The following is a 27895-nucleotide window of genomic DNA, read 5'->3' as shown; positions in this document are numbered from 1 at the left end:
TCCTCCACCGCAGGTCACCGCCGCCGTCAGCTTTCGCTGCCCCGTACCCCAACGTCACTTCCCCCGCAAGCCGGCGCGCGCGGCGGGCGGAGCTCCGATCCGGGGGGCGGGGCCAGGCGGCGAACGCGCCGTCCGCTAGCCCGCCGCGGATGCGCGCTCCCGACAGGGCCGACGGTGGGCGGAGTTGCGGGCGGGACGCCGCGCCCACGCACCGGCGCAGGCCCCGCCCCCCGTGCGCGCGGCGTCTCTGAGGTGAAGGCTCGGCGCGGGCCGGCTGACGGGCGCGCGGCGGCGGCGGCGGCGGCCAATGAGCGAGGCCGGAGGGGGCGGGGCGCCGGCCGCGGTTGTGTTCCGCCACTGCTGAGGCGCCTGGCTCCTCGCTGGAGGGACGCGGCCTGAGGTGGGCCGGCGCCTTCCGCGCTCTGCCGGTCCGGCCGTGGCGGCCGTCGCTCGGCCGCCCTCAGGTACGCGGCCCGGCGTCGGCCCGCGAGGCCCCGACCGGGTGCGCGCGCGCGCCCCCCGCCCGTGCGCGCCCCCCGAGGCCGTGCGTGCGCGCCCCCCGCGGGGCCGCGCGTGAACCTGGGCCGGACGGTCCCCGCTGCTGTCAGCGCGCAGAGCTCTGCCCGCGCGGCCCCGTGCTTTCCCACATTCTCGTCGGCGCCGAGCGCTTTCGCGGCTGGACTCGGAGAGCGGGGCGGGCGGGGCGCCGAGGGCGCGGGGACCCCGGGGCTCGCGACCCGGCGTTGGGTCTCCTGGCCCCGCCGGCTGCAGGGGCTGCGTCCGCGGGGGCCCCGGTGGCGGGGAGCGCGGCTGTCTTTCCGTAGCCGCAGCGGGCGGGAAGCCGGACGGGACAGCCGGCGAAGCCCAGGGAGGCCGGCCTTCCGCCGCGACCGAGGGGCGGCCGGGTGGGCCGGGGCTCGTGGGCTCGAGGGGGTGCACCTTGTCCCGGGGCGCCCACCGCCTGACGGACGGTCCCTTCCGACGCGGAGAGCTGGGTGTGGAGCGTCTCCGCGCGCGGGGGCTTCGGACGAGGCGTTAGTCTGGCCTCAGGAACGGCCTTCCCTGCACGACGCTGAAGGTGTAGATTCTGCCGCTTCCAACTGCCCTGGGGCGCCGCACGGCCTGGAGTGTGTCCCGGAGGAGAGCGGGTCCGAGAAGGGCGGTGACAGCTCCCCGGAAGAGCGGGAAGGCTGGGGCTCGCTAGACGCCCTGGCTTCTCCTCGAGCTGGGTGCGTGTGTGCCGCCGTTCTAGACCGCGGCTCTTTGGGGCCGTCCTCCCTGCGGCCTTCCGGGACTTTCCCTCCCCGGGCACCTCCCGGGTCTGCTGCCCTCGGCCCCTCCGGAGTCCCCTTTGTGCCGCGGGCAGTGCGCGGCGGTTCGGGAGCCCGGGCCCTGCGCTGGGCCCTGCGGTCACTACTGTGGGGGCAGCGTGCGGTGTCAGGGGAGCCCGGGGATTTTCTCGACTCAGGTTGGATTTGGGTGCCATGGAAAAGAGAGCAGTTCTGATGGCTACTGCAAATATAGAATGGAGGACACACCAAAGTTGTCACTTTTTTTTTTTAAGTGGATGTATGGGGACCTTACCTAGTTACACACATTGCTCGTGTGCCCTTACGTGCACAGGGAACGGGCATCTTTTTACTGGGAGGCAGAAGATCCAAGAGAACACATAGATGTTTTTCACAGGTGCCTTGGAAACATTCGAAACAAACTTTTTAAAAATTATTTTATTTTTGTAAAAGATTTTATTTATTTATTTGAGAGAGCGAGCTCGGGAGAGAGCAAGTGCGAGTTGGGGGGAGGGGCAAAAGGGGAGGGAGAAGCGGACTCCCCACTGAGCAGGGAGCCCCACATGGAGCTCCATCCCAGGACTCCGGGATCATGACCCCAGCCGAAGGCAGATGCCCAACCGATAGCCACCCACGTGCCCTCATACTTTTTTTTTTTTTTTTTAAGCAAATTGAAATTTTTATAGAAACCACTTTGGCTTTTTCTGCAGTAATATTTCTTGAAGGAAAGTTGACTTTCACAGTCTTTTGAGCATCTGCTCTGAGTGGCCACCATTTTATTTATTTATTTATTTATTTATTTATTTATTTATTTATTTATTTTTTAAAGATTTTATTTATTTATTAGAGATCGAGCGAGCGAGAAACAGCATGAGAGAGGAGAGGGTCAGAGGGAGAAGCAGGCTCCCCGCTGAGCCGGGAGCCCGATGCGGGGCTCGATCCCAGGACCCTGGGATCATGACCTGAGCTGAAGGCAGTCGCTTAACCAACTGAGCCACCCAGGCGCCCGGCCACCATTTTAAACACGTCCCAGGGACCTGGGCATTTTCACGTGTGTCACGTCATCTGATTGCTTGTGGCCTCGTGAAGTGCGTGGTTCCTCTCTGTTTCCAGTGCGGGAAGGTGGGCCCAGGGAGGTGCGGTCCCCTGCTTGGGAGAGCCCAGTGAGGCTGAACCCGGTCCTCCTTCCCGTCCAGCAGAGCCCGCCTTACGTCCCTCCTCTCAGAATGAAGTTACTTGCTGCGTTTTTTCTTCAGTGGGGTACAGTCCCCACATAGCAGTTGAGGGAACAATGATAGTGTATTTTAAGATGCGAGTTTCCTCTTTGTTGACTTGCAGAGCTATCACCTCAGACGTGGTTTCTGTGCACCTTTAGATGTATTGATTTATTTGAGAGAGCGCGCGCACATGCGGGGGGGGGCAGAAGGAGAGTGAGAGAGAGTCCCAAGCAGACTCTGCTGAGCGCAGAGCCCAACGCCGGGCTCAGTCTCACAGCCCTGAGATCCTGACCTGAGCCGAAACCGAGTCCGACGCTCAACAGACTGAGCCCCCCAGGCGCCCCTTCTGTGCACCCTTAAATTCCACGTGTGGCTGTCCAAACCTTCTAGTTGTAGGTGTTAATGTTAGCACGATATTGGTTCATTAGGACGGATGACATTTGTCTTTTTGTTTTGAAATCTTTTCAAAAAGATGTCCAGTGTCTCAATAGCACCAGCTTTGTGGCGCCAACACAGGGCTTTGCCTTAGGCTTTTCCAGGAACCGCTGAAGACAGCACCTACGCGTGCCCTGTTAAAGAAGGTACGGAACCCCTGAAATGGAGCTGTACCCCAGGCTCCACCAAACGAAAATAGCTGAGTGATTTTGGGGCTCTGCAGTAGCTCCACCTGTGTGGCTCGTCCCTGGAGTGTGAGTGTGAGGACGTGGCCCCTTTCCCTTTGTCCCCAGCCTCTGTGTGATGCAGGAGTGATACCGAGGCCTGGCTCCAGCAGCACGGGAGGCAAGTTTGGCTCCGTTTGGCTCTGCTAAGTGTCACTTACTTACTTGTTTGGCGGCATCAGCAAAGCCTCCACAAGCAGTGGCTTCAAACAACAGTAACCACTTATTATTGCTCCTGGTGTCAGGCGCCCAGAATTCTCAAGCAGCTGGTCTGGCAGTCTTTGCTGGGGGGGGCGGGTCTTGTGCGGGTTGGTCGGATGGGGCCTGGGCTGGAGCGCCTCCTTGCGGGCATCCTCACTCCGCCTCTGGTACCTGGGCTGGGAAGGCTGAGTGGCAGGGCCCCCCCAGGCTCTCGGTCTCCCTGAGCGCAGTGACTTTGTGACTTTAGGGCGTGTCCTGCAAGAGAGCCAGGCCGTTGTAGGGCCTCTCCCACTGGAGTCTTGGAAGTCACCGTTCCTTGTTATGGGAGCCGTGCCAAAGAATCTGCAGTCATGTGCTCAGACCAGCACGTTACTGAGGGCTGGTTAATAGCTAATGTCCAGCCAGACCAGGTTGTTGCCCAGTGCTCCCTGAGACCTGGACCCGGTTCTCCTGTGTGAGCAGGGGGTCGTGAGTCTACACGGTGGTCCTTGAGTCTGGAACACACTCGGTCTAACAGTGTTGGTGGGCTTGCTTGCTGTTGTTTTCCATGAAAACCACCCTGGGCACCTGATGGTTCTGGGCTGGGAAACGGGCCCGGCTCTGGCCTCTCACTCCTGGGGTTGCTTTCTGTGACTGGGAACCCTTGTTGACCGTGTGCTCTGGGGCAGTTTCTGGGCACAGCAGACTGAATGGGTACTTGCAGCTGTTCTCCCATTTCATGCTCCAGAACCCAGCATGGAGTTGCTGAGGTAGCTGGTCCAGGGCCCAGGTTTGAGCTCAGGGGTCCAGGCCGGCCAGGCCTCTGCCTGGGACTCAGGAGGCAGAGAGGCTGCGTACGGAGCCGGCTTGATCCCCACACTAGTCTCCTGCAGCTCTGGCACCTGGTCGTCCATGCAAGTTCCTTGGTTTATTTATTTTACGTATATTGTTAAAGATTTTATTTATTTATTTATTTGAAGGAGAGGGGGGGGAGAGAGAGAGAGAGAGAGCGCGCGCACAAGTGGGGGGAGGGGCAGAGGGAGAGAATCTCAAGCTGACTCCCCACTGAGCACAGAGCCCAACTTAGGGTTTGATCCCATGGCTCTGAGGTCATAACCTGAGCCAAAACCAAGAACTGGATGCTCATCCAACTGAGCCCCCAGGCGCCACACAGGTTCCTTTATTCTGCAAGCTTCTGTGTGGGACAGCCTGCTGCTGGTGGCCCTGGGGGCATGGCCCCGTTAGTCCCCCTGCCCTGAGGCCATGTGTGCGCAGGGCCCCTCTCAGCCTGAGCGGAGGGCCAAGATGACAGGCACAGAGGAAGCTCCCAGCCTGAAAGCAGAGACCAGAGCAGGCCGAGAGGACCGAGGGCGCAGAGATGGTCTAGTGCAGGGACTGGAGAAGCTGGGGTTGTGTAGCCACGGAGGCGCGGGAGTCGCCGGAGGCCTGCACCGGCAGCTCGCTCCGGCAGCTCGCAAATGCACGGGTCCCCGGCGGGCGGACACCGAGGGGTTTTGAGATAAAGCGTGTCCCTGGAAGGCTTGGAACATGAGGTTGGGGGCCACTCCTAGAAGCGGATCAGCAGCAGATGGGCTGAGACCAAATGTGAGGGAGGGCCAGCCCAGGCCTGCGGCGTCAGACAACCAGCCGCTCCAGAAACAGACCGGGACGCGGGCAGGCAGCACTCCACGGGGATGCCAGCAAATCCCGTTAGGAAGACCCCGCCCCCAGTGCCCCTACGATTTTCCTGACCCCTGACACGGGGAGAAAGAAGACCCTGAGAACCCCCAGGCATCCAGGGAGGAGGGACGGGGTGTGGGCGCCCCACCCGCCCAAGCGCCCTGCTCTGGAAGCTGCCAGACCAGTGCAGTCCTCGGCTCAGCTAGGCCTGCCCCCCACACCTCAGTGGAGGCTGGGGGTCCAGAAGGGCAAATGGTGTCCCCAGGTCTCGTACCGAACTGAGCTTGTCGACTTTTATCCTCCTTTTGGGGAGGAGTTTGTATCGGGCAGAGACTTTGCGAGCGAGAAAAGGCAGGTCATTAACTTTGGGGAACAGACTGCGCCGTGTGGCTCAGCTGGGAGTGCTATTCATAGGGACGTGGTAAGGTCCGTGGTGGCTCCGTGGAGTGTTCATACCGCCATTGTGGGAGGTTGGGAGGTAGAAGGTGGGGAGTCTCCGACCCTCACTGTGTTGTTGGGGAGGAGGGCGTTCCGGGTGGGGGGTCGCAGAGGGCTGCTTCGTGCGCAGGGGCTGCAGGGGGCATCTGGTCGCTTGTGCTGCCAGAGGGGCCCGTCCTCGTGGGGGCTCGTGGGGGGCCGAGCCACCGTCCCCCGCCCTTCACCTCTCTGTCCCTGGGGCCGGCGTTACCTCACCTGGCCCCGGGCTTCTGGCCTGCCCGTGTCTGGCCTCGGTGCCCAGAGTCCTGGCTTTGCCCCCGCCCGCCCCCACCGGTCTCCTGGCACCTGCTGCTCAGCCTCAGTCTTGGCTCCCTTCTCTGAGCGCCCCCCGCACCGGGTGGCTGCTGCTTGTTCTTCGCACCTGCCCCCAGCTGGCTTGGTTTGTCTTGTGCCTTTCCCAAGGGCAGCGCATCCCCTCAGGGCCAGGACACTGTCCTGAGCGCCTCCGTCCCTGGCTCTTCTGCTGACCATGACGTTCCATCCTGATGGTTGGATCTCTTATACAGGGAGCTGGCTTGGCATTGTGGACTGAATTGTGTCCCCTAAAAGACAGGCTCAACAGGACCGGTGCATGGGAACTTATTTGGAAGTAGGTCTTTGCAGATGTAATTAAGATGTAAATTAAGATGAGGCCATACTGCTTTAGGATGGACCCCAATCCGATCACCGGTGCCCTTAAAAGAAGAAATGCAGAGATACAAGACAGGGAGACGGCCGTGGGAACTCGGCCGTGGGAGAACATGTGGCGCAAGAGCGCCCAGGGCACCAGGGATCACTGGCTATGACCAGGAGCTGGGAGAGAGGCAGGGAACCCGTATCCTGTGGGGCCCCCAAAGGAGCCAACCCTGCCCGCATCTCGACTTCCCACTTCTGGCCTCCGGTTCCCGGCGGCCCCCAGAAGCTACTACACTTAGATTCCAGTGCACATCCAGTGGTACCCAAAGCCACGGCTTTGCCTTTGTGCTTTCAGTCACTCACGGTCAGTGCAGTCCAGAAGTTGGTGATCCGCCCTCTGACGTGTGGTCAGAAGGTCCACGGTAGCCTGGTGCTAGGTCACAAGGCCCATGTCACTCCCCTCCTTCACCTCACGTGGGCGACTTTATTAGTTCTTATTTTAAATTTTTTTAGAGAGTGGGGGGAGGGGTAGAGAGAGACACTCAAGCAGACTCCCCGCTGAGCAGGGAGCCCCACACGGCTGGATCTCACGACCCTGAGATCACGACCTGAGCCGAAACCAAGAGTCAACTGCTCAACCAACTGAGCCACCTGGGTGCCCCTCATGATAAAATGTGGGCACTATATCATCTCCATGGTCACAAGAAGGGTGAGTGCAGGACATGTAGAGAGAGAGAGAGACAACTTTTATCACAATGTACAGTTACACTCGTTCTAGTTTATTATTATTCTTGTTAATAATCTTTTGCTGTGCCAACTTATAAATTAAACTTCATCACAGGTACGGATGCACAGGAGAAAACAGTACAGTTATCCCTTGAATAGCACAGGGTTTAGGGGTGTCAAAAATCCATGTAGAACCTAGGAACCCCCCAAAACTTACCTGCCTTACCGATGACGTAAACAGTTCATCAACGCCCATTTTATGTCTTTTAGGTTATATACTGTATTCTTGCAATAAAGTAAGCTGGAGAAAAGGGAATGCTATTGAGATCATAAGGAAGAGACATTTCTAGTGCTCTCCTATATTTATGGAAAAAAAGCCCCACTTTGAGCCCGCGCAGTTCAAACCGTGTTGTTCGGGGTTGACAGCATCTGTGGGGTTCGGGACCGTCTGTGGTTTCAGGTGTTTTGGGGGGCCTGCCGTATGAACACGTGATGTCATGCATTTCTTCTTGGACGAAATGAAACTGTTGCATGCCTGGCACTCCTTCCCCACCTTTGCGGCTTCTGGAAGATGCCACCAGCCGCCTGGTGCAGTCCCTTCCACATGGTGGTTTTTCTGCTGCTTTCTTACCGCAGATGCGCCCTGCACCACACCGTGGCCCTCTACTTGCCAAGGTCACGCCGGCCGGCCCTTGCATTCGGACACCGTGCACTTTATTTTGTTCTTTTGAACCTCTGTTGTGAGTTGTGACGGAGTGTGGCGTGCCATGTTTGGTGTCGCCGTGCCCCGTGCAGGCCGCGGCCCACGCCCCCGTCTGCCAGACGCTCAGCCCGAGTTGGACGGTCTGGGGATCATGTGCCGGGCGGTGCTGGTGTCCGGTCCGCGGGGCTTGTTCAGATTGCGGTGTGTGTGCCCTGGAGCCCGCTCTCTGACCGGGTCAGGAGTTGTGGGAGGTTGTCATGTCTCCTCTGTCCCCTCCGGGCTGGCCCGCGCCCCACTCCCGTGTTTCGTGCCCCCAGCACCGTGGGAGAACACTGACCAGTTCCTTCGTGCGCTTCACCTCGCGTGGCTCTGTCGGACTTTTCCTCAGTCCGGGCAGAGCCCCCGGGTGCAGGCGGCTGCTGCATCCTGCCCGCACGCCACACGCTGTCAGCTGTCCCGGGACCCACCTGCTGCGCTGCTGGGGCTGCCGTCTGCCAGTCTCCCCGCACACGAGGCCGGTTCCCGCCCTGTCATCAGCGAGTATCTCATAGGGAGATGCTTGCACACCGTGTGAGGGTCACCCACCAGTGTGGTGTTCATGGATGACTCTTGCCTGAACCAGCGTGGGGTGTTTGTCACACGCTGACTTAAGGACGGAATCCGTCATTCCGTCTGCACTCCTTGGTCTGCACTCTGCCCGAGGGACGAGCTTCCCTCCTCTACTTACCGATCTTTGCCAGCTAAAATTTACATCAGTACAGACTCGTGGGCTCTTGCTTTATTCTGTGGAGTGGAACCCTCACCTCCTGGGAGCCCTGGCCCCATTCTCTGCACACGTCCTGGCGTTCTGCATCTCGTCCGCGCCCCAGCCCTGGAAACCCGCTGTCTCCCCAAGGGGCGTGTGGCCTGGTTTCCCAGTGAAATGCTGGTCATGTTGTAGTTTCCTCACGTGTTGCTGTGGCTGCGGTAGCCTTTCCAGGGTCGTTCGTGCCATGTGCCGCTAGGAGGGTTTGACAGGAGGATGGGAGAGCCCCCGAGCGGTGGGCGTGGCAGGCCCGGGAGGCAACGGGCAGGGCCTTGGCCGTTGTGGGTGGGTGTGATTGCAGCAGAGGTGGTCAGGCTGGAGGGGCCCTGTAACGCCTGTGTCCTGTGAGGGAGGTTCTAAGTTGGAGCTCAGGGAGAATTTGTGGGGAGAGGCGGTGAGAACCAGGCCAGGTTGCAGGCTTGGTGGGTCCTGCCCAGGTGACCGGGTGAGTGGTGCAGGCATGGGGGTGTGGCTGGCTGGCTCTGATTTGGCTCCCCGGTTCTACACGCACTTAAGTAGGGCCACTCCCAGGGCACAGAGACACTCCCCTGGGGAACCGACGGGCCCTGGCCTGGGCTTCGGGGTCCCTGGCTAGGACGGGGGGAGCCCGGGAGAGCTGCTGGTGAACAGCGCAGACAGTGAGTGCTTCTCCTGGCCTGGAATAAGCCCGAGTGTGCACAGTGCCTTTGGTTGGGATGCGCTCACGAATTCCGGGGCCCTTGGTGAGCCCGTCCACATGCTCCACTGAAGGGAGAGCCCTGTGCCATCCCTTGGCTGCCTGGACAGGTGCCCAAGTGCAGAGCGGTGGTGGGCTGTCTCTGGGCTGCTTCCCACGCTTGCTGGGACGCCTCCTTCCCCCACTCCGTAAAAGGCTGGCTTGGGGCATGCTGTTTTATTTATTCTTTATTTTTTAAAATTTATTTTATTTTATTTTTTAAATTAATTACTATTTTTTAATTTAACATATAACGTATTATTTGTTTAAGAGGTACAGTTCTGGGATTCATCAGTGTTACACAATTCACAGTGCTCACCATAGCACATACCCTCCCCAGTGTCCATCACCCAGCCACCCCTCCCTCCCACCCCCCCCCCAGCAACCCTCAGTTGAGATTAAGAGTCTCTCTTTTTATTTATTTATTTATTTATTTTTTATTTTTTTGAAAAGATTTTATTTATTTGACAGAGACACAGCGAGAGAGGGAACACAAGCAGGGGGAGTGGGAGAGGGAGAAGCAGGCTTTCCGCTGAGCAGGGAGCCCGATGCGGGGCTCGATCCCAGGACCCTGAGATCACGACCTGAGCCGAAGGCAGACACCTAATGACTGAGCCATCCAGCCACCCCTTTTTTTTTTTTTTAAAGATTTTACTTATTTGACAGAGAGAGCGTGAGCACAAGTAGGGGGAGTGGGAGAGGGAAAAGCAGACTCCCCTTTGACCAAGGACCCCCATGCAGGACTCAGTCCCAGGACCCTGGGATCATGACCTGAGCCGAAGGCAGAGGCTTAACCAACTGAGCCACCCAGGTGCCCCTGGAGTCTTACGGTTTGTCTCCCTCTCTGGTTTCATCTTTTTTCATTTTTCCTCTCTTCCCCTATAATCCTCTGTTTTGTTTCTTAAATTCCACATATTAGTGAGATCATATCATTGTCTTTCTCTGACTGACTTATTTCGCTCAGCATAATACCCTCTAGTTCCATCCACGTCATTGCAAATGGCAAGATTTCAGTTTTTTGATGGCTGCATAATATTCCATTGTATATATACACCACCTCTTCTTTATCCATTCATCTGTTGATGGACATCTTGGCTCTTTCCACAGTTTGGCTATTGTGGACACTGCTGCTATAAACATTGGGGTGCACATGCCCCTTCGGATCCCTACATGTGTATCTTTGGGGTAAATACCCAGTAGTGCAATTGCTGGGTCGTAGGGTAGCTCTATTTTCAACTTTTTGAGGAACCTCCATACTGTTTTCCAGAGTGGCTGCACCAGCTTGCATTCCCACCAACAGTGTGAGAGGGCTCCCCTTTCTCCGCATCCCCGCCAACATCTGTCGTTTCCTGACTTGTTAATTTTAGCCATTCTGACTGGCGTGCGGTGGGACCTCACTGGGCGCTGTCAGGGCAGTGTCTGTGCCCTCCCGTGGAGAGTGCATGTGTGTGTGCGGGGGTGCAGGAGGGCGCGAGTCTCGCTGGTCTCTAGCAGCGTCTGTAGAGGCTTTCTGCTGGGGTCCGCCAGTGCATTCTGCCGGCAGTTTCCATAAAGCTGCGTGCTCCTTGCACTTCTGGCCGTGATGGGGGCTGCCGGCACCGTGTGGGAGGTGTTGCTCGTGCAGACATCCTAGGGACGCTGCCCCGGGGCATGACTCAGTGGGGTTGGGGTGGGGCCTCTGCCTTGTGCATGGTCTGCTGGGCCCGAGGAGGCCCCTGGGAAGGGGGGCCTCCAGGCCTGCTGCGGGTTAGGGGCCCGAACTCGACATTCTGGAGGGTCTGTCACTGCTCTCATTTTTTAATTTCTGAGAGCTCTTTCATTTTTCTTTAAATACTTCCTTTTTTTTTTTAAGATTTTATTTATTTATTTGAGAGAGAGTGAGAGCAAGAGAGCACAGGCGGGGTGAGGGACAGATCCCGCTGAGCAGGGATCCTGACATGGGGCTCGATCCCAGGACCCTGGGATCATGACCTGAGCCGAAGGCAGACGCTTAAGTGAGCCACCCAGGTGCCCCTAAATACTTATTTTTAAGGATATTCTGATCTTATTTTGTGGACCGGGCACCTTCTCCATCTGAGGGCAGGACCGATGCTGTTTCCTCTGGGTGGCTGGGGCCCTCCTGTCTGGTCGGCGCTCTCATGGCTTCTGAGGCAGGTGGCCCTGCTCGCGCTCGGCAGCGGGCTGCTAAGAAGGTGGAAGCTGGGGTTGGCGGGTGGGTGGTGGGCTACATGGGGGCTCAGGGCCCTCCCCTTGCTGGTGTCTGTGGGCAGCCAGGTCCCAGGTACAGCGTGAGCGCCCACTCCTGGGAATGGAGGGCCCTGCGCCCCCACTGAGCTGCCCCTGCAACCCCACCCGGGGGCCTGGGGCCGGGCTCTGCACCCCCTGTGCCTCCCACGCGGGGTCAGCTGGACAGAGTGGGGGAGGGGTGTGTAACGCTGCAGGGGGGACAGTGGTGCCTAGGGGTTCAGTAGTTCTCAACCAGCTGTTCCTCGGGTGTAGGATGTGGCTTCCTGCCACTGTCCAGCTTCCCCATGTCTCTCCTCCTGTCTGCTCTGCCCACTGCGGGGCGGGGGTGGGGTGGCCTTTTCTGCTGCTTCCACCGGGGCTTTGGGAGGACTGGATCTCAGGTGTGCACTTAACCTCCGTCCTTCCACCAGAATGCCGCTCCTAGTACAGTTTCCCGGGGAGCTCATACGGTATTGTAAAGCAGGAGGGTTTTCATCAGGCGGAGGTAACAAATACTCTGCACACAAAGTACTCAGCATAGAACAGGAACACTGACCCAGTGGTTTTGCGTGTAATCACTTCTTTCTCTTTCCCACAAACACAGATGCAGAGTTCTGAAGAGTCCTTGGAAATGGATCACTCATCTGTAAAGCGGAAATCCACCTTGAGGGTCAGCTCTGACCCAGCAGCGGCCCAGGCCTCCTGAAGCCTGCTGCTCTGAACCCCAGTGCCCATCGGTACAGACTGAGGACACGGGTCCCTGACCATGGTCACACTCATCACTGAGAAGCTGCAGAACCAGAGCCTGGATGACCTTGCCCGCAAGAGCTACGATGCTGGCCCGGTAAGTTGGCCGCGGCAGCAACACACGGGACCCTGTCCCCCGCCAAGGGTCTGGGGGAGATTGCCCAAGCTGGACGGAGGATGTGCGGCCAAGGTCTGAGGGGACGTGGCGGGAGGAGGCTGGAGGGGGCTGTGTCCCGGGGCCGTGTTGTGCACGCGCAGCCCCCACATCTCCTCAGCGTCCTGATGATGGGTTTCTCATTAAAAAAACACCAGCTTTTAATGAATGTCCAGCCGACTCCTAGAAGTATGCCAATCCTAAGTGCGCAGCATGCAGATCTTCATACCTGTTAAACGTGTCTCTGAGCGAGCGGCGCCTGCCCCCACCCTGATGCCCCTCGCGCTGGCACCAGCCCCCCTGACAGCCTCCATCCTGAGTGGGCTCCACAGCTTTGTCACTTGGGTTTGAAGTTCGAGTAGGTGGAGCCGTTTTTCAGGGTCGTGTTAACGTGACTTTCAGGATGTCCTGGTTTGACTGCAGGTCTGGACAGAGCTGGCCGAGTGTGCGGCCCCACATGGTGCTTGGAGGCCTCCTGAGCGGCCTCACTGACGCCGGGTGCCCAGAGCCGCGCTGGTGCAGCCCAGCTGCGAGTCAGGCCTCCCAGAGGCGGCGGGAAGCTGTGATTCCAGGCCTTTGTTCTGGGCTCGGGCCCACTGTCACAGCGGCTGGTTTTGAGGTTCTGAGGCTCAGCGCTCCAGACGGAGTGCCAGGGATGGGAGGTGGGCCCGTGTCTGCAGCCCGGGGGGGTCAGGGGCGCCCAGGGGGATCAGGGGCACCCAGGGGCCTTTGTGGGGCGCTGCTGTCTGGCCTCGCACTCGGAGCCCTGATGGGATTCCAGCGGCCACCATGCACGTGTTCTCGTCTTCGCTTGTGCTCAAGTGCGGAAACCGCTTCCTAGAGACTAAGCCAGACCAGGGCTGTAGCGCAGCGTGGCCGCCGATAGCCACAGGCCCGTCAGAAGCCCGGAGCTGGTGGCCAGGGGCTGTGTGGCTTTGCTGGGGAGACGGGCCAAGGATTGGGCCTGCAGGGCCCCCGCGGAGGAGCAGACATGGCTGATCTAGCACATTTGGGGAACACGCCGCCCCTCGGACAGAGAGAAGGACCGTTGTGAGCACCCTGCGCAGGAGTGGGGGCGCACGGTCAGCCCGCCCTCCCTCCCCCCGCTGGCCCTGTCCGCGGGCTCCGTGTTCCGTGTTCCGTTCTGTTGCCGTTGGGGGTGATTTGTTTGTTTCGTCAAGACTCGTGGTTTTGAGAAGATGGCCTGTTAACATGGTAGGTTTTTCTTCCTGAAATGGGAGGACAGACCTTTCCTGTCCCCAAATCTACATCTTGAATTTTACGAGGAGCCATTTTGCTGTTGGAAGCAGAGTTCTGGTGCGTGTGGGGGAGCCCGCTGTGGCCCGGGGGCGGGGGGCGCCGCGGGGTCGGGGCGCGTGCTGTGGGTGAGCGGGGCCCACACGGAGGTGTTCATCTAGACAGACTACCCTGGCAAGACAAATCCTACCTATGATTCTTCCCATTGTGACGCAAATAGATTTACTTTGTGTGAATTTACACCGTAATGTTTGGAAGAGAATTCCCTCGTTACCAGTAGGCATTTTGCCGACTTCCTGGGGAGGCTTGTCCCTGCATCTGCACGGGTTCTGCTGCATGACTGCAGACGCTTTGTTTGTAGAAACCTGCTGTTTCTGTGTTCACTTTTAAAAATGAGGTGTAACTTACAGGCAGCGGAAGGCACAACGGCCCTCTCTTTTCGAGCAAGAAGTCTCTGTCGTCTCTGTCACCCATTTGATGTTGGGCTTTTAGTTTATGTGGCTCTCCAGTGTCCCTTTATAGTAAGGACGGTGTGGTCAGCTCTGCAGAGGGAACTTGCAGCTGTGTCCCTGGGGGTCAGCGGTTTAGCTGTGAGCGGCTCCCGAAGGTACCTGCATGTGTCTCAGCACACGCTACTCGTAACGTTCACTGAAAGGAGTCGGCAGCTTAAAGAGCCAATTTGTTGTATAAGAACAGGAATTGAAGTTTTCGAAGGCGACTAACGTTGGTATTTTCATGGCAAGATCTGAACATAGGTTGGAGGCGAGCGTTAGAGACCTTGAGGTCGGCACCGTCCGCCCCTGGCCCCGTGTCCCGGCTGTGCCTTCGGCCACGGCCCTCCTGCGGCTGTCTCACAGCGAGCTCTAGACGGTTTGCCTCGGAATATTTCCGTATACGTCTCTACAGATGTCTTCTCGGGTGTCCCCTGTCCCGGGGGTGTTGTGCAGACCCTCCTGTGCCCTGTGTGACGGCCTCTAGTTCCATGTGGCTTTTTAAATTGAAGTTAAAGCTAGTTAGAATTAAACGTAACGAACAGTGCTGTTTTTCATTTGCACTAGACACACGTCAGGTGCCCCCGTGTTTGGTGTGGCCAGTGGCCGCCCTAGTGGGCAGTGCAGACGGCTGCCCCTCATCCCAGGAAGTTCTCCTGGACTGGGCGTGCTCAGACCCCGTGGGATAGACTGCCTTCTGTCTTCCGTTTGTCTGTCGGGGGACATCTGGGTTGCTTCTGCTTGTCCGCTGTTTTCAGTACTGCTGCTCCAAGTGTTTGTGTGCGGGTTTCTGCTTGGACAGGCGTCGTCGTTCCTCTTCGCGTTCATGCAGCAGTGGGACCTGTGGGTCGTGTTGTAACTCCGCTTAACCTTCTGAGCAACCGAGCTCTGCTCCACAGCGGCAACACCATCGCACATCCCGCCAGGCGGGAGCGTCCTGATCGCGCCTCTTCCTCCTCAACACCTGCAGTTGTCCCTCGTTTTGAGTCTCGCCGCCCTAGGAGGTGCTCTCTCCTTGTGGTTTGAGCTGCGCTTCCCCCCCCCCCGACCGCTGACGTCAAGCGCTTTTCTCGTGCCTGCCGGCCGTCGGTGCATCTTCTTTGAAGAAATAGGTCTTCAAGTCCTTTGCCCATTGAAAATTTGGGTTGTCTGTCTTTTTATTTTTGAGTTGTTAGAATTCTTTATATAGTCTGATCCCTAATTGGATATGTGATTTGAAAAAAACGTTTTTCTGTCCTGTGGGTGTTTTTCTTAATGGTGTTCTTTGAAGCACAAAAGCTTTTATTTTATCGAAGTCCAGCCGATCTCTTTTTCCTTTTGTCTCCTGTGCTTTTAATGTCATATCTAAGAATCCTTGGCCAAATCCAAGGTCATGAAGATTTACTCTTACGTTTTCCTCTAAAAGTTTTATAGTTTTAGCTCTTACATTTGGGTCTTTGATCCCTTTTGAGCTACTTTTAGTGTGTGGTGTGAGGTAGGGGTCCAACTTTGTTCTCTCGTGTGTGGATCCCAGTTGACCCAGCACCATGTGTTGAAAAGACTCTTCCTTCCCGTTGAGTCGTCCTTGGCACCCTTGTCAAAAGTTTACGTTTTTAAAAACAAAGTCTTTGAAACCTAGTGTGTACTTTACACTTACAGCAGATCTCAATTTGGACACCAATTTTCATTATAGAAATATTTGATCTGTATTTAGATTTCATGAAATTTATAGTTGAAAAAGTAGATTTCACATACTCCAGTTGTTCTAAGCACACTGAGAAGTTTTCCAAAAAATTGAATTATTAGTTTTAAAACTGAAATTCAAGATAGTTAAATGTAAATAAAATTGGAAATCACTTAAACGTTTGGTGCCTTTGTCTCTGTAGCCATGTGCCACTCTGGTCGCTCATGCATCCCTCCCCGAGTACTGTCACATGCCGCATGGTCAGGCGCAGGTGGTGGGAGCGGGAGGCCAACAGGGGCACCTCATCCAGTCCTGAGGGGTTGATCCCTTTTGAGGGTCTCTGCCCTGTCAGCCAGAGAGCTGATGTTTGTCTCGAGGGTCAGTGTCACCCGGGTCCCATCGCTCCGTCAGCCCAGATGTGGGGAGTGCTCTGTGTGCCTGGCCATGCTGTGCTTAGTGCCTCTCCGTGGACGTTCCAGTCGACTCTGTGTCCTCTCTGTCCTCACCCCATTCAGTGGGGCTGGCTCCTTCATTTTATGGTCCTTTTTCTCTGGCCTCAGGTGCATTCCCACTTCCTGCAAAGGCCCCTGGTCTCTTACAGAGCCTTCTGATCAGCGGGATGAGGTCGGCTCTTCCTGCATTGCCTCTGTGAGGCTTGGGGGACGTAGGCTGGTCTAACTGTGACCAAAAAGGCCTAGAAGCACATGAGTTTGTGTCCGGTTCCCACCGCCCCTTTCGCTGCCCAGACAGGACAGTGAGCGCCTTGAGAAATCAGGCCCGTGTCTTCAGGCTTCTGGTATTTTCCATAGCTGGTGCACTGGGTTGTGTCGGCGAATGCCGGCTGCCCCAGTGAGTGTGGGTGGGGGACCTGGGGCAGCTCCATCCGGGGGCACGTTCTGTGGTGACGGGAATGCTCCCCGCTGTCCAAGTACGTGGCCCCTTAAAGCATGTGTTTATTGGGCCCTGAGATGTGGCTGGGGTGACGGGGAGCTGAATTTGTATTTTATATAATTGAAGTTTAAATTTCAGTAGCTGCTGACTGTCGTGTGGGGCAGCTCAGATAGAGAGTGAACTCAGTAACCCAAGTGTCAGCCGTCCCCCACGTGGACCCTCTGTGGCCACACCGCGTTCCCTCCAACCAAGCTCTCCCATCTCCGTGATTTGTCATTTCAAGGATGATCTGTGCGAAGTCCATGACCTTTGGGGAGGGGCCTTCTTTGCTCCTCACGATGCCCTGGAGATGCATCCGGGCGGTTTCGTGGTTGCACTCACGTAAGGGCGTACTATTCACCCGCTGAAGGCTTGTTGCAGTTCTGATAAAAATCCCACTACGGTATTTGTGGAACTTGGCAAGCTGACCCTACAGTTCTCAAGTGAGCTGTAGCTTCTCTGGTTCATTCGTTTACAACCTGAGGCCATGGCGTCACCATGTGCTGCCCTTCCCGAGGGGCTTGTGTTCTCCTGGGAAGATAGACGCAGCCGGCCCTGGGACCGCAGGTGGGGGCTGTGTGGAGCTGCAGGGGCGGCAGAGAGGAGAGGAGGTGCGGTGGGGGCTGTGCACTGCAGAGGAGGGGGGGTCTTGGGGCCTCAGGCGGGGAGGATGTGCAAGCAGGGGGGTGGGCAGGAGTCACTGCACGCAGCCCGGCCCGCCGCCCGGCCCGCCGAAATGCCGGCAGGATCCAACAGAACCTGTCGAGGTTGTTCAGTGAACGCGGAGTGGCTCCAGATGTCAGTTGGGAGTGTGGTTTCTCTGCAAGCAGGCAGCCCAGGGAGCCCCCAGCCTGTGCTGGTGGACGGTAGAACAAGAAGGCAGCGTGGGGTGTTGAGAGTTGACATAGGGCGGCCAGGCCTGGACCCTTGGTGGGCGGCAGGCCTGTGGGAGCAGGTGCCTGGGCTCTGTTCTCATGAGGGCGGGCCCAGAGCAGGTCAGGGTAGCAGGCCCACTCCACGGCGCTGCGGTGGGGTGGGGGGCTGAGGAGGAGGGTCGCGAGCTGGGGGTGTGGTGGGGGTGGACGGGCAGGAGGTTCAGCGCCGCTCGCTGTGGTGTGGGCTGTCGGCGGGCCCTGTGTCCAGCTGTGCAGGGACAGGCTTGGAGGGTGGGGAGTGTGGCTTTTAAAAGCCTTTTGTTGAAAATACACTTTTTTAGTGAGGTAGACGTTGCACGCAGTGGAATGGGCAGGTTGGGTTTGATGAGTTCGGCTGGATGGGTCTCGCAGGTGGCGCACACTGGTAACGCTGTCACCACCCAGACAGGTTCTGGCCTTCTCAGGGCCCCACGCGGCCTAGCCTGTCCTGGCTCGTCCCGGGAGCGCGGCAGCTTGTACTTCGGAGTCTGGCTTCTTTCCCTGGCGGGAACTCTTGAGGGACTCACCGGGTCCGTGGTGGTTGGCGCTGCCTTCCTTCCTTCCTTTCCTCTGCGGGGCGGTCTCTGTCTTCCTTCCGTGGATGTTTGGGCTCTTCCCAGGCTCTGACCGCTCTCCCCGATGACGGGGGAGATTGCGCCTCTTGTGCTGCCCAGCGGCCACTTGTGAGTGACTTAGGCCTTTGGCCATTTTTCTGTCGGGTTGTGTGCCTTTTTCTTTACTGATCTGTAGGAAGTTGTTGATACGTCCTGCTATGAGTCTTTTTTGACTTGAAAATATTTTGCAAATATTTTCTCCTGTCTTATGGTTTGCCTTGTCACGGGTGACTTTCAGTGAACAGAAATTCTAATTTCAACATAGACGGAAGCACCCTTGTAAGTTAGTGTGTTTTTGTATCTCACTTAAGAAATCTTTGCTACCCTGAGTCTTGAAGTTATTCTCCTGTTTTCTTCTACAAGCATCTGTTTACTTCAGCTTGAAGACTACACTCTCCCTGGAGCTGAGTCTTGTGTGTGGGATGAGACCAGGCCGAGAGTGGGTTTTCTTTCTTCCTTTTTTTTTTTTGCACGGATGTGTGGTTGACCCAGCGCCCTTTCTGGAAATGGCTGCCCTTTGTCCACCATCAGTCGGTGGATTTTGTTGCCCAGGAGCCGCCCTGCATGTGCGTCCCACTCTCACTCCAGCCCCAGGTGGGGAGACCGAGGCTTACACAGAGCAGCCGGCCTGCCCCCGTCAAGGATGCTCAGGGGAGTGGACTGCAGGCCGCGAGCTGCACGGGCCGTCCCTGGGCTCTGGTGGGTGGCATCATGGCGGGTGTGGCGGGGCCGGGCCGGCCTCGGTGCCAGCCTGTGGTCTTAGCACCCCCTGGTATCCCAGGGCATGTTCAGGGTCTGGTCAGGGCTCCTCAGCACGAGGCGGGCTGTATGGGCCCGTTCTGGACGTGGAGGCCCACAGAGAGGCCCGGGGCTCGCCCTGCTCCGCTCCAGCACAGGCGCTGGCCACAAAACCCACGTCCTCTGCGGCCCCACGCGGCCGCCGTGGGCCTTCACGCTGAGCTGGAGCTGGGCCTCCTGTGTGGGAGCCACTGGAGCTCCTCCTTGGTGGACGGTGCTTCTGTTCAGGTTTCCCGCTGTGTGGGGACGACGGCCCTGGGAAGGTGCTTGCTCCTGGTGCTCACCTGGGGGACAGCGGCTGGCCAACCCGGCCCGGGAGTGGGGGACATGGGGTATGGGGGCACTGGGAGGGCCGGGGGAGTGCTGTGGGGTCGCTGTGGGCACTGGGAGGGATTTGGGGGGTGCTATGGGGGTGCTGTGGGCACTGGGAAGGCCTGGGGGGGGTTGGGGTCGCTGGTGGAGGTGGGAAGGCAGAGACAATTGAGCAGCGATGGCTCCCAGACCCCACAGGATGGTTCTGTGTCCCCACAGCACCGGGGGCTTGCCCCAGAGACCCAGCTGGATGATGGCGCCCCTGGGGCTGGGCAGGGGGAGCCTGCAAAAGCAGACACAGGCGAGCAGTCCCAGCTCGCCAGGCCGCCCCTCAGGCGCCGTGGGGGCAGATCGCAGTGGAGACCCCGAGCAGCCCTCAGGGGGCCTGAGTGGGGAGGCCGTGAGGGCGGCCCTGGCTGGCTGCGGGGAGGGCTGCCTGGGCAGGAGCCCACAGTGGTGTGCTCGCGGCTTCCGATTCTCTTCCCTCAGCTGAGTGTTGTTCGGCTTTTAAGAATCTTGATTAAGGGGCACCTGTGTGGCTTAGTCATTAAGCGACTGGGATCGTTAAGTGATAGGGTCCTGGGATCGAGCCCCACATCGGGCTCCCTGCTCAGCGGGAGGCCTGCTTCTCCCTCTCCCACTCTCCTTGCTTGTGTTCCCTCTCTTGCTGTGTCTTTCTCTGTCAAATAAATAAAAAATCTTAAAAAAAAAAAAAAAAGAATCTTGATTAAGAAAAAGATGTATGCTGGGGTCCATGCTTTTCCTTTTCATTGCCAAAAAATGCAGTGTTGGGGAAAAGCAACTGACCCACAGGGATGAGATCATCGTGTTACCCCTGACTTCGTGCTGTTGAGAGTTCTGCGTCCGCGTCCATGGTATTCATACTGGTTTTTCTTGTCACTTGCAGCGTTCTGCTGGGACACTGAGCAACAGGGGTCATTTGTTCCCTTTTGAGAGCAACGGTAAGTGTTCAAAGCCCTGACCCGTCCTCCGGAGCTGCTGTGGCCGCGGGCCGGGGACAGTGCGTGGAGGGTGTGGACGTGGACCTGGAGTGTGATGCCCAGCCTGCTGGGCTGGCGGTCAGGGCGTGGCCCGGCCTCTCCCTCCAGTGTGGCAGGCGCCGGGCCGCTGGGCCCTCCCAGAGAGGTGCCGGCTGCGCGAGGTCGAGGCCCACCCTGTGTGGCCCTGTGGCCACTGAAGGGAGAGCAGGGCGGGGTCAGGCTCAGCACGGGGTGCGTGTGTAGCTCCCATGTGGCCCACGCTGGGCCATCGGTGCGTGTTGGGGCTCAGCCCCCTGCCAGTGCATGTGCCCCCCACCACCTGAAAGGCCACCCCAAGTGTGTGTGCAGAGCCTGCTGCCCTCCGCTCCTGGTAACCTCGGCTCTGGATGACAGGCTGTGGTGAAGCATGTTAGCTGGGGTCTGACTCGAGTGCAGGTCCTCCCTCTGCCAGCCCTGGGCACCACGGCCATTGGCAGGGGCGCTGTGTTACGTGGCTCTCCAGACTACCAAAGTGAAGGTTTTTTTTACCAAATTCTTGTGTGAACGGATGGAGGTAGGAAGTGTGAGCCCAGCACCGGGCCCTTGGCACTGTGTCCTCAGTGGGAGTCCACCCTGCACACGGGGCCAGTCCTCAACAGGGATTCCCAGGGGGTCTGACCCTGCCTCTTTGCTGCCCAGGGTTACCCCAGGGCCTTTGCTCGTGCCTTTCCCCACAAGGGTCCTCTTCCCTTGGGTCCCACTGCCTCCATGCCCAGTTTCCCAACCGGTAGTGACTGCGGAGTGGCCGGAGTCGTGGGGGCTGCTGAGCGGACTCTCAGCCGGGTCAGTGGGAGTTAGGGTTTCATGGTGCACCTTGCTTCCACATGAGGAGTCCCAGGAGACCCACTCACCTGGCTCTGCCCCCAGCCCCCAGTGCAGCAAAGCTCATGATGGTGGCCCTGATGGGTGCATTTGGGGTCTGGGCACCAAGGGGTGTGTGGAGGAGAGTCTGAGGAAGGGCTGGGGTGGGCTCCTCCGGGGCATTGGGGGCAGAGGGAGCCCCTGGTGCTTGCATGGTGTGCGCTCACATGTGGGTCTGCCGGTGCGCATGCTGGCCCCGGACTGTCGGTGTCTCGTGTGAGCCTCCCAGTAGCCACGTGAAGGGAGGAAGCGGAGGCTGGGGTGGGGTCCTGGCCCCGTGGGAGAAAGTGGAGGCTGGGGTGGGAGGAAGCGGAGGCTGGGGGGGTCCTGGCCCCATGGGAGGAAGCGGAGGCTGGGGGGGTCCTGGCCCCGTGCACGGTCCCTGCCTGCCCTGTGCCGTCGCCGTGCCTCCAATTTCGGGAAGCTGAGAGCTGCCTCCCGGAGAGGAGGTGAGGGGCACCGGCCGCCTGGAAGCAGCTGCCTGGTGGGCGGGGGTCTCGCGGGTGAGGTCGCACACCTGGAGGAGGCCTGGGCCACGGACAGAGAAGTGGGTGACGCAGGGCAAGTCTGTCCATGAACTGGAAAGGAGAACTGTGTGCTCCGGTCATCTTCAGGGAGCGGGGAGCTGGCCTCGCTGAGACGTGTCTTCCTTGGAATGTGAGGCTGGCTCCTGGGCTGAGCTGACCGGGGGGAATGCAGGTGGGGCCGGCGCTGACCGGCTCTGTGGCCGAGGAGCCACGTGAGGCTTAGTGTCAGGCCGTGTCCCCAGCCAGGCAGGGGCCTCGGGGCCTGGCAAACACTGTGCCTTGTCTCCTGCTCACCCGTCTCTTCTCTTTTGTGTTTCCTCAGAAGACAGGCGCCCCTGGAAGGTCTTAAGTGGAGGATGGCCCGTCGGGAGTCAGACGGCCACGGGCCCACGCGGCCCAGACACAGGCCTGGGTGCCGTGAGCGCCACAGACCTCAGGGAGAGCGCAGGGCCCCCCTCGGCACCACCTACCAAGCGCCACTGCCGCTCCCTGTCGGAGCCGGATGAGCTGGCACGCTGCCGCTCCGCCTGGCGCCCCGGCGGCTCCAAGGTCTGGACGCCGGTATCCAAGAGGCGGTGCCACAGTGGCGGGCACGCCAGCCTGCGGGAAGGCCCGGCTGCCAGCCTGCCCGGGAGCGCCACGCTGCTGGGCCGCGCCCCCCCGGTGGCCGGCCCCACCTCGTCCCCCGCGCCCCGGCCGCCTTCAGCCGGCGGCGGCTGCCCGGACGGCAGTGAGGGCGGCTCGGGCCCACCCTGGCGGCCCGCAGGGCCCTGCGCTCTGTCCTGCAGGCGCCGCCTGTCCCTGTCGCAGGGGCACCTGGTGCAAGTGGGCACAGCCCCGCCCTCCGCCGGCAGCAGCCCCTCGTCCACGCCCGAGCTGGGCCGGCGGCTGGGCCTGCTCCGGTGCCGCTCACAGCCTTGTGTGCTGGTCGGGAGGAAGTGTCGGCGCAAGCGCAGGCGTGAGGAGAGCGCCCACTGGCCGCGCCCGTCCTTGGACTTTCTGAAAATGACACGGGTGAGGCTCGCCTTGTTTCTGCTGTGCTCACCTCGCGGGCGCCCCCCTGCGGCACGGGGCGGCTCTGCGGCCAGATGGGCCCACCCCGGCCTCGGTGGTCTCCGCCCCTCGGCGGGAGCCCAGCTACCTGGGAGGGCGCTCTGGGCCTGGCTGGGCCTGAGGCCGCAGCGTCCCCAGCACCCTTGGCCGTGTCACCTGCCCGCCTGGGCGGGGTGAGCCGTCCTCAGCCCGTGCGTGTGTGCGCATGCCGGTGCAGGCAGACATCTCGGGATCCTGGCCCACAAGTCCCCGTGGCTCTCGGGTCCCCTGTCCTCCCTGGCGTGGGACGGCCATGACCACCTTTCTGTATGGGAGGCCGTGGGGCAGAGTCGGCAAGCCGGGGTGCGGGCCGGGCCAGTGAATGGGGTTCAGCAGTCAGGTGGGCAGGCCGGCCAGACGCAGAAGGGCAGGGTGCAGAGTCGGGCGGGGCACTAGCACCGGCAGCCCCGAGGACAGGAGCCCAGGAGACGGGAAGCCTGCTTGTCTTTCTTTAGAGAGAGAGCAAGGAGCGCGAGCACGTGAGCGGCATGGGCGTGGGTTGGGGGAGGGGCAGAGGGAGAGGGAGAGAGGATCTCAAGCTGAGCGCAGAGCCTGCCATGGGGCTTGATCTCATACCCCGAGATCCTGACCTGAGCCGAAACCAAGAGTCGGACACTCAACCAACTGAGCCACCCAGGTGCCCTGCTTGTCTTTCTAAAACGTTTTCCCTCATTGTTGATGTATTGTTGGGTGCCCTCTGCCCCTGGATCCTCGAGGTCCCCGGAGCCTGCCCCAGCATCTGACAGCCCCTCTGCCCGAGTCCCCAGCCTCACCGGGCTGGTGCCTTGCTTAGCCTGGCACCCCACCAGGGTTACTGCGTCACAGCCCACATTTAGCCCACGTGGCTTCCATGGATCAGGCATCCAGGAGCAGCTCAGCTGGGCGGCTCTGCTCAGTGTCCCCTGCACGCTCGTGCTCCGTGGGGCTGTGTCACCCGCAGGCTCAACAGGCCAGATGAGCCACTCCCAAGCCATCACGTGTGAGGTTTGCTGGGGGCTCACCGGGACACCATCTTGGCCTGGGATGTGTGTGGAGGTGAGCAGACGTGCACACTCAGTGTCTCTGGGGCAATCTACTAGGGCTTCCTGAAGTTACCCTTTTCTGGGAAATGGCATTGCATTTAAGGTGTCAGTTTGGGGCACAAAGTTGCTCATTGTATCTCTTAGGACTTTTAAAATGTTTACTCTGGTGCGTTTGTAGCTGTCTCTGTTATTTCTGATGCTGTGAATAATCAAACGTATGAGCATAGAGACGTTATGAGCAATTGTGATAGCTGATGGACACTTCTGATGGTGACCTGGGGGATGGAGGCCAGCACCCAGCCCAGACCTCGGTCGGGCTGCAGCCCTGTCCTTCTCCAGCTCCCGGCCGCCTCTGGAAACAGAGGGCATCTCAGCGTGATGCTTTCTACTTAGACCGTCTCTGGCGCCCAGCGTGCGGTCTTCCGCCCACGGGTCTGCGGCTCTGCAGAAGCCGGCGGGTGTCTGACAGCTGGCGCCATTGTGACACCAGCTGCCCTGAGTGCAGACCCTGCAGCCTCACAAGACCACCCCTGCTTCAGACGCCTCCCGTACCTCCCACCCACCATCTACAAATCGGGGTTCCCACGACCCCCTCCTTGGGTTCCATAATTGGCTAGAAGGGCTCGCAGAACTGCGGAAAGCACCTTATACTAACTCGTGACCCATTTATCATGAAGGACACAACCCGGGACCATCCGGACGGAAGAGATGCGCAGGGCAAGGTATGGGGCAAGGGGCGCAGAGCTCCCCCCCCCCCCCGCCTAGCACCCAGACGTGCTCCCCAACCTGGGAGCCCTCCAGATCCCCCCCAGCCCCTGGGCAGGGAATTCATGGAGGTTCCACTACCCAGGTGCGACTGATGAGCTCGCTGGCCACTGAGATTGACCGCCTCTCCATCCCCTCTCTGTCCCTGGAAGGGGTGTGGGGTGGGGGACTTAAAGTCCAACCCACTAAGCCCGGTGTGGTCATTCTGTCCACTGCCCCATCCTGAAGCCCACTAGGGGCCCCCAGGGGTTACATTAGCATAAACCCAGGTGTGGTTGAATGGGGTTCGTTATGAATCACAAAAGACACCCCTCACCCCAGCACTCAGGAAGTTCCAAGGGTTTTAGACGGTGGGAACCAGGAGTGGGCAAAGGCTAAATGCGTACCTTTTACTGTATCAGCAGGTATCTGGGAAACTCCGTTGTCTTAAACGTACAAAGGGGTAGAAGCAGCAGTCGAGCTGTTAAGGGCTAAGTGGCTGGGTTTGGTGACTGATGTTTTGGGCGAGACCCGTGGGTTTCTCTGGGGCACAGCGTGTTCAACTTGATGTCGCCTGCAAGTGGGATGGGCACTCGTGGGTATTTGTGGTTAGTGTATAAACGCAAGGGAGCAGGAAACTTAAAAACACTTTTGGAAGTGTGGATGTGACCCTTGAGTGCTGGAGGACAGGCTGTGGGTAGGCGGCTGCAGGCCGTCGGGCTCTGGGGGTGGCTGGGGGTGCAGGGGCCCCAAGCGTTGCTGGGCACCACGTGCATGCCCAGATGTCCCGTGCACCCTCATGTGCTTTGCTGCCCAGGGGTGGGGGGTCCGCTCTAGGAAGCATGTTGCTGGTTGTGGGAAGTGGGCACATCCTGTCAGGTTCGTAGCTGGAGACCCCGAATGTTCCCTTATCTTGAGGTGGTTTCACATGGGCACAAGCCTTCTCAGAGCGGGCCTGGGCAAAGCACAGTGGGGGAGACTCAGGGCAGGACGTGGCAGGGTTTCAGTGGCTGTCCCGGGGCCTGCCTTTGGATGCGTCTGTTGTCCATGTGAAGGTGCGGCTGTGGGCAGTGACAGGAGCTTCTCGGTGGCTCTCACTCTCTGTGCAAGCGCAGGTGGGACCGCATCCTCCCCACGTGTGCGTGCCCTGGCCTGAGGCTCCCGACCTCAGCATGCCGGTTCTGTGCCTTGACTTGAAGCCAGGGGGAGCGCAGGGTCCTTGACCGCAGGCCTGGACGTGGTGTGCTGGATGGCTGAGCAGCCCACGGCCCTGCCCCCTACAGCGGGCACGTGGCGGGGACGGCCTAGCAGCCCCTGTGGCTTGGCTCGAGGGCCGCCCTCCTCTGGGCCAAGCATGGCCTGAGGGTTGGCTTTGGTCAGCGAGGAGGGGGCACTGCTGCCCCCTGAATCCTCATTCTGGGTAAGCAATTGTTTCCACAGAAAAGCCTATAGAATTTTTTTTTTTTTAATTTTATTATGTTAGTCACCATACAATACGTCATTGGTTTTTGATGTAGAGACCACGATCCATTGTGTTCGTATAACACCCAGTGCTCCATGTAGTACGTGCCCTCCTTAATACCCATCACTGGGCTAACCAATCCCCCCTCCCAAGCCTATAGAATTTTTAATGTTTATTGGCAAGCCTAGGTTTCAAAGTTGAAATTAAAATATCATTATGGAAAATGTGCCAGTCAGTCATGGTTCCAGCAGAGAATGGGCACAGGTGCTGTTTTTTTATGAAATTGTGTGTTTTCAGGGCTTTCAGAAGCTTTTGTGTTGTGCAGGAGATCTTCAGCTTTCTACAGTGTGATTGAGAAGCTGCTCCAGCCTGTGGTTTGGACACGTAGCTCCCTGCCTCTGGCTCAGCGTGGCCTCCGTGCCAGACTCAGCAGCCAAGGAGGGTGTTTGCAGTCGGGGGCGGACGGCAGTGCGTTCACACACTTCAGCTGCCTGGAGCCACCGGCCTGTCCTGCGTGGCCTGGCGGGCCTGGGGACCCACAGCTTGTTGGTCAAGTGTGGGTTTCTATCACTTTGCCACAGAAGCCTGTTGGTTCTTGCCTATTTTTGTCACACACATGGTGCTTTGGGGGCTTGGGCAGGGATGCTAGCTGTGACTCTTCTCTGCGGGAGGGTCCCCTCGCGAGGAAAAGGGCACCAACTCGCGGCCCGAGTGCACGGCTGGGTGGTGACTCGTGGCATCTTGTCCCAAAGTGCCCGCATAGATGGTTGAATGAGATAGTTGTGAAAGAGGACGCAGCTAGCGAGCAGGTGTGTCGGCTGGGGTTGGACAGATTGGGATGTTCACGACCCTTTCATGACCGTCTAGACCAGGGTGGGCAGAGGCCTGAGCATGTGGGGCGGAGGAGGGAGACCGCGTTCTCCAGGTCAGGGAGCGTAGGGGTGGCCGGCGGGGAGGCCGGGGACACGCGGGTGAGCGGGCCTCTGCAGGCGGAGGGACCCCTTGTCCTTCAGGCCGTTGTGGTTATTGGAGATTTGGGACTTACTGAACAGCCCGTGGCATCCGTGGCCCTAGAGTCAGGGGCTTGCCGTCCTGTGGCTGTGGCCATGTCTTGTGTGCTCTGGCATGCTCGCTGCTGCGCTCCCCGGGGGCTCGTGGCGGAAGAGGCGCCGGAGAACACGTGGGGTCTGCAGCTGCCGCCACCGTCCAGGAGGCACGGTCGGCAGCGCGGCCACTGGGGTGTCGGGAGTGCGTGCGCGAGTGTGCACATGTGCGGGGCCTGGCCCTGCTGCCCGCTGGCTTTTGGGGTGGGGAGGCCGGGCTTGGTCGGGGCGCCTGCGGGGTGGGGCTTGTGCTCCATCTTCTGAGGGCCTGTCCCTTCCCCGTGTGCTTCGGGCTCTCAGTCTGAGCAGCTTGTGTCCACGCTTGACGTCTCCTCTGTTCACGTGCCAGCGTTCCCCGAAGCTGAACCGCTCTGTGGTAGGTGTATCATGCCTACTCTGCTTTCCTCCTCTTCTTACTCCATCACCGTATTATTTTGTTACTTACATTTAGGTGGAAGGTGATGAATATGAACACTGCACCGCCCTGTGGGCAGAGGGGACTCCAAGCAGGCCTCAGGATCACACTCCAGTCCCCACTTCAGTCAGTGCTGGGGTCAGGTGTGGGCGCTGGGGTCAGGTGTCAGGTGTGGGCGCTGGGGTCGGGTGTGGGTGCTGGGGTCGGGTGTGGGTGCTGGGGTCGGGTGTGGGCGCTGGGGTCAGGTGTCCGGTGTGGGCGCTGGGGTCGGGTGTCAGGTGTGGGGACTGGGGTTGTGTGGGCGCTGGGGTCGGGTGTGGGCGCTGGGGTCGGGTGTGGGTGCTGGGGTCGGGTGTGGGCGCTGGGGTCAGGTGTGGGCGCTGGGGTCGGGTGTGGGCGCTGGGGTCGGGTGTGGGCGCTGGGGTCGGGTGTGGGT

General features: G+C 59.3%; 1 protein-coding gene across 5 annotated transcripts in view; it reads left to right on the top strand.

Moving 5' to 3' along the window:
• The first annotated feature begins 312 nt into the window (after positions 1-312).
• Positions 313-27895, top strand: part of FAM53A (family with sequence similarity 53 member A) — a 32966-nt gene continuing 5383 nt past the window's right edge. The window contains exons 1-5 of one of the 5 annotated variants that reach the window (XM_032395531.1): positions 579-1229; positions 2979-3087; positions 11918-12157; positions 20101-20155; positions 21944-22635. In XM_032395531.1, the coding sequence (XP_032251422.1) occupies positions 12080-12157; positions 20101-20155; positions 21944-22635 (825 nt within the window). In that variant the 5' untranslated portion in view covers positions 579-1229; positions 2979-3087; positions 11918-12079. Of the gene's footprint in view, positions 465-578; positions 1230-2783; positions 3088-11917; positions 12158-20100; positions 20156-21943; positions 22636-27895 lie in introns of those variants that run through there. The other 4 variants (XM_032395529.1, XM_032395534.1, XM_032395533.1 and 1 more) reach the window with 4 other exon arrangements.

This window comes from Phoca vitulina, unplaced genomic scaffold (assembly GCF_004348235.1).
Source record: "Phoca vitulina isolate PV1807 unplaced genomic scaffold, GSC_HSeal_1.0 scaffold85, whole genome shotgun sequence".
NCBI lineage: Eukaryota > Metazoa > Chordata > Mammalia > Carnivora > Phocidae > Phoca > Phoca vitulina.
The sequence above is the reverse complement of the archived record's forward strand: the minus strand, read 5'-3'. Positions and strand labels throughout refer to the sequence as shown.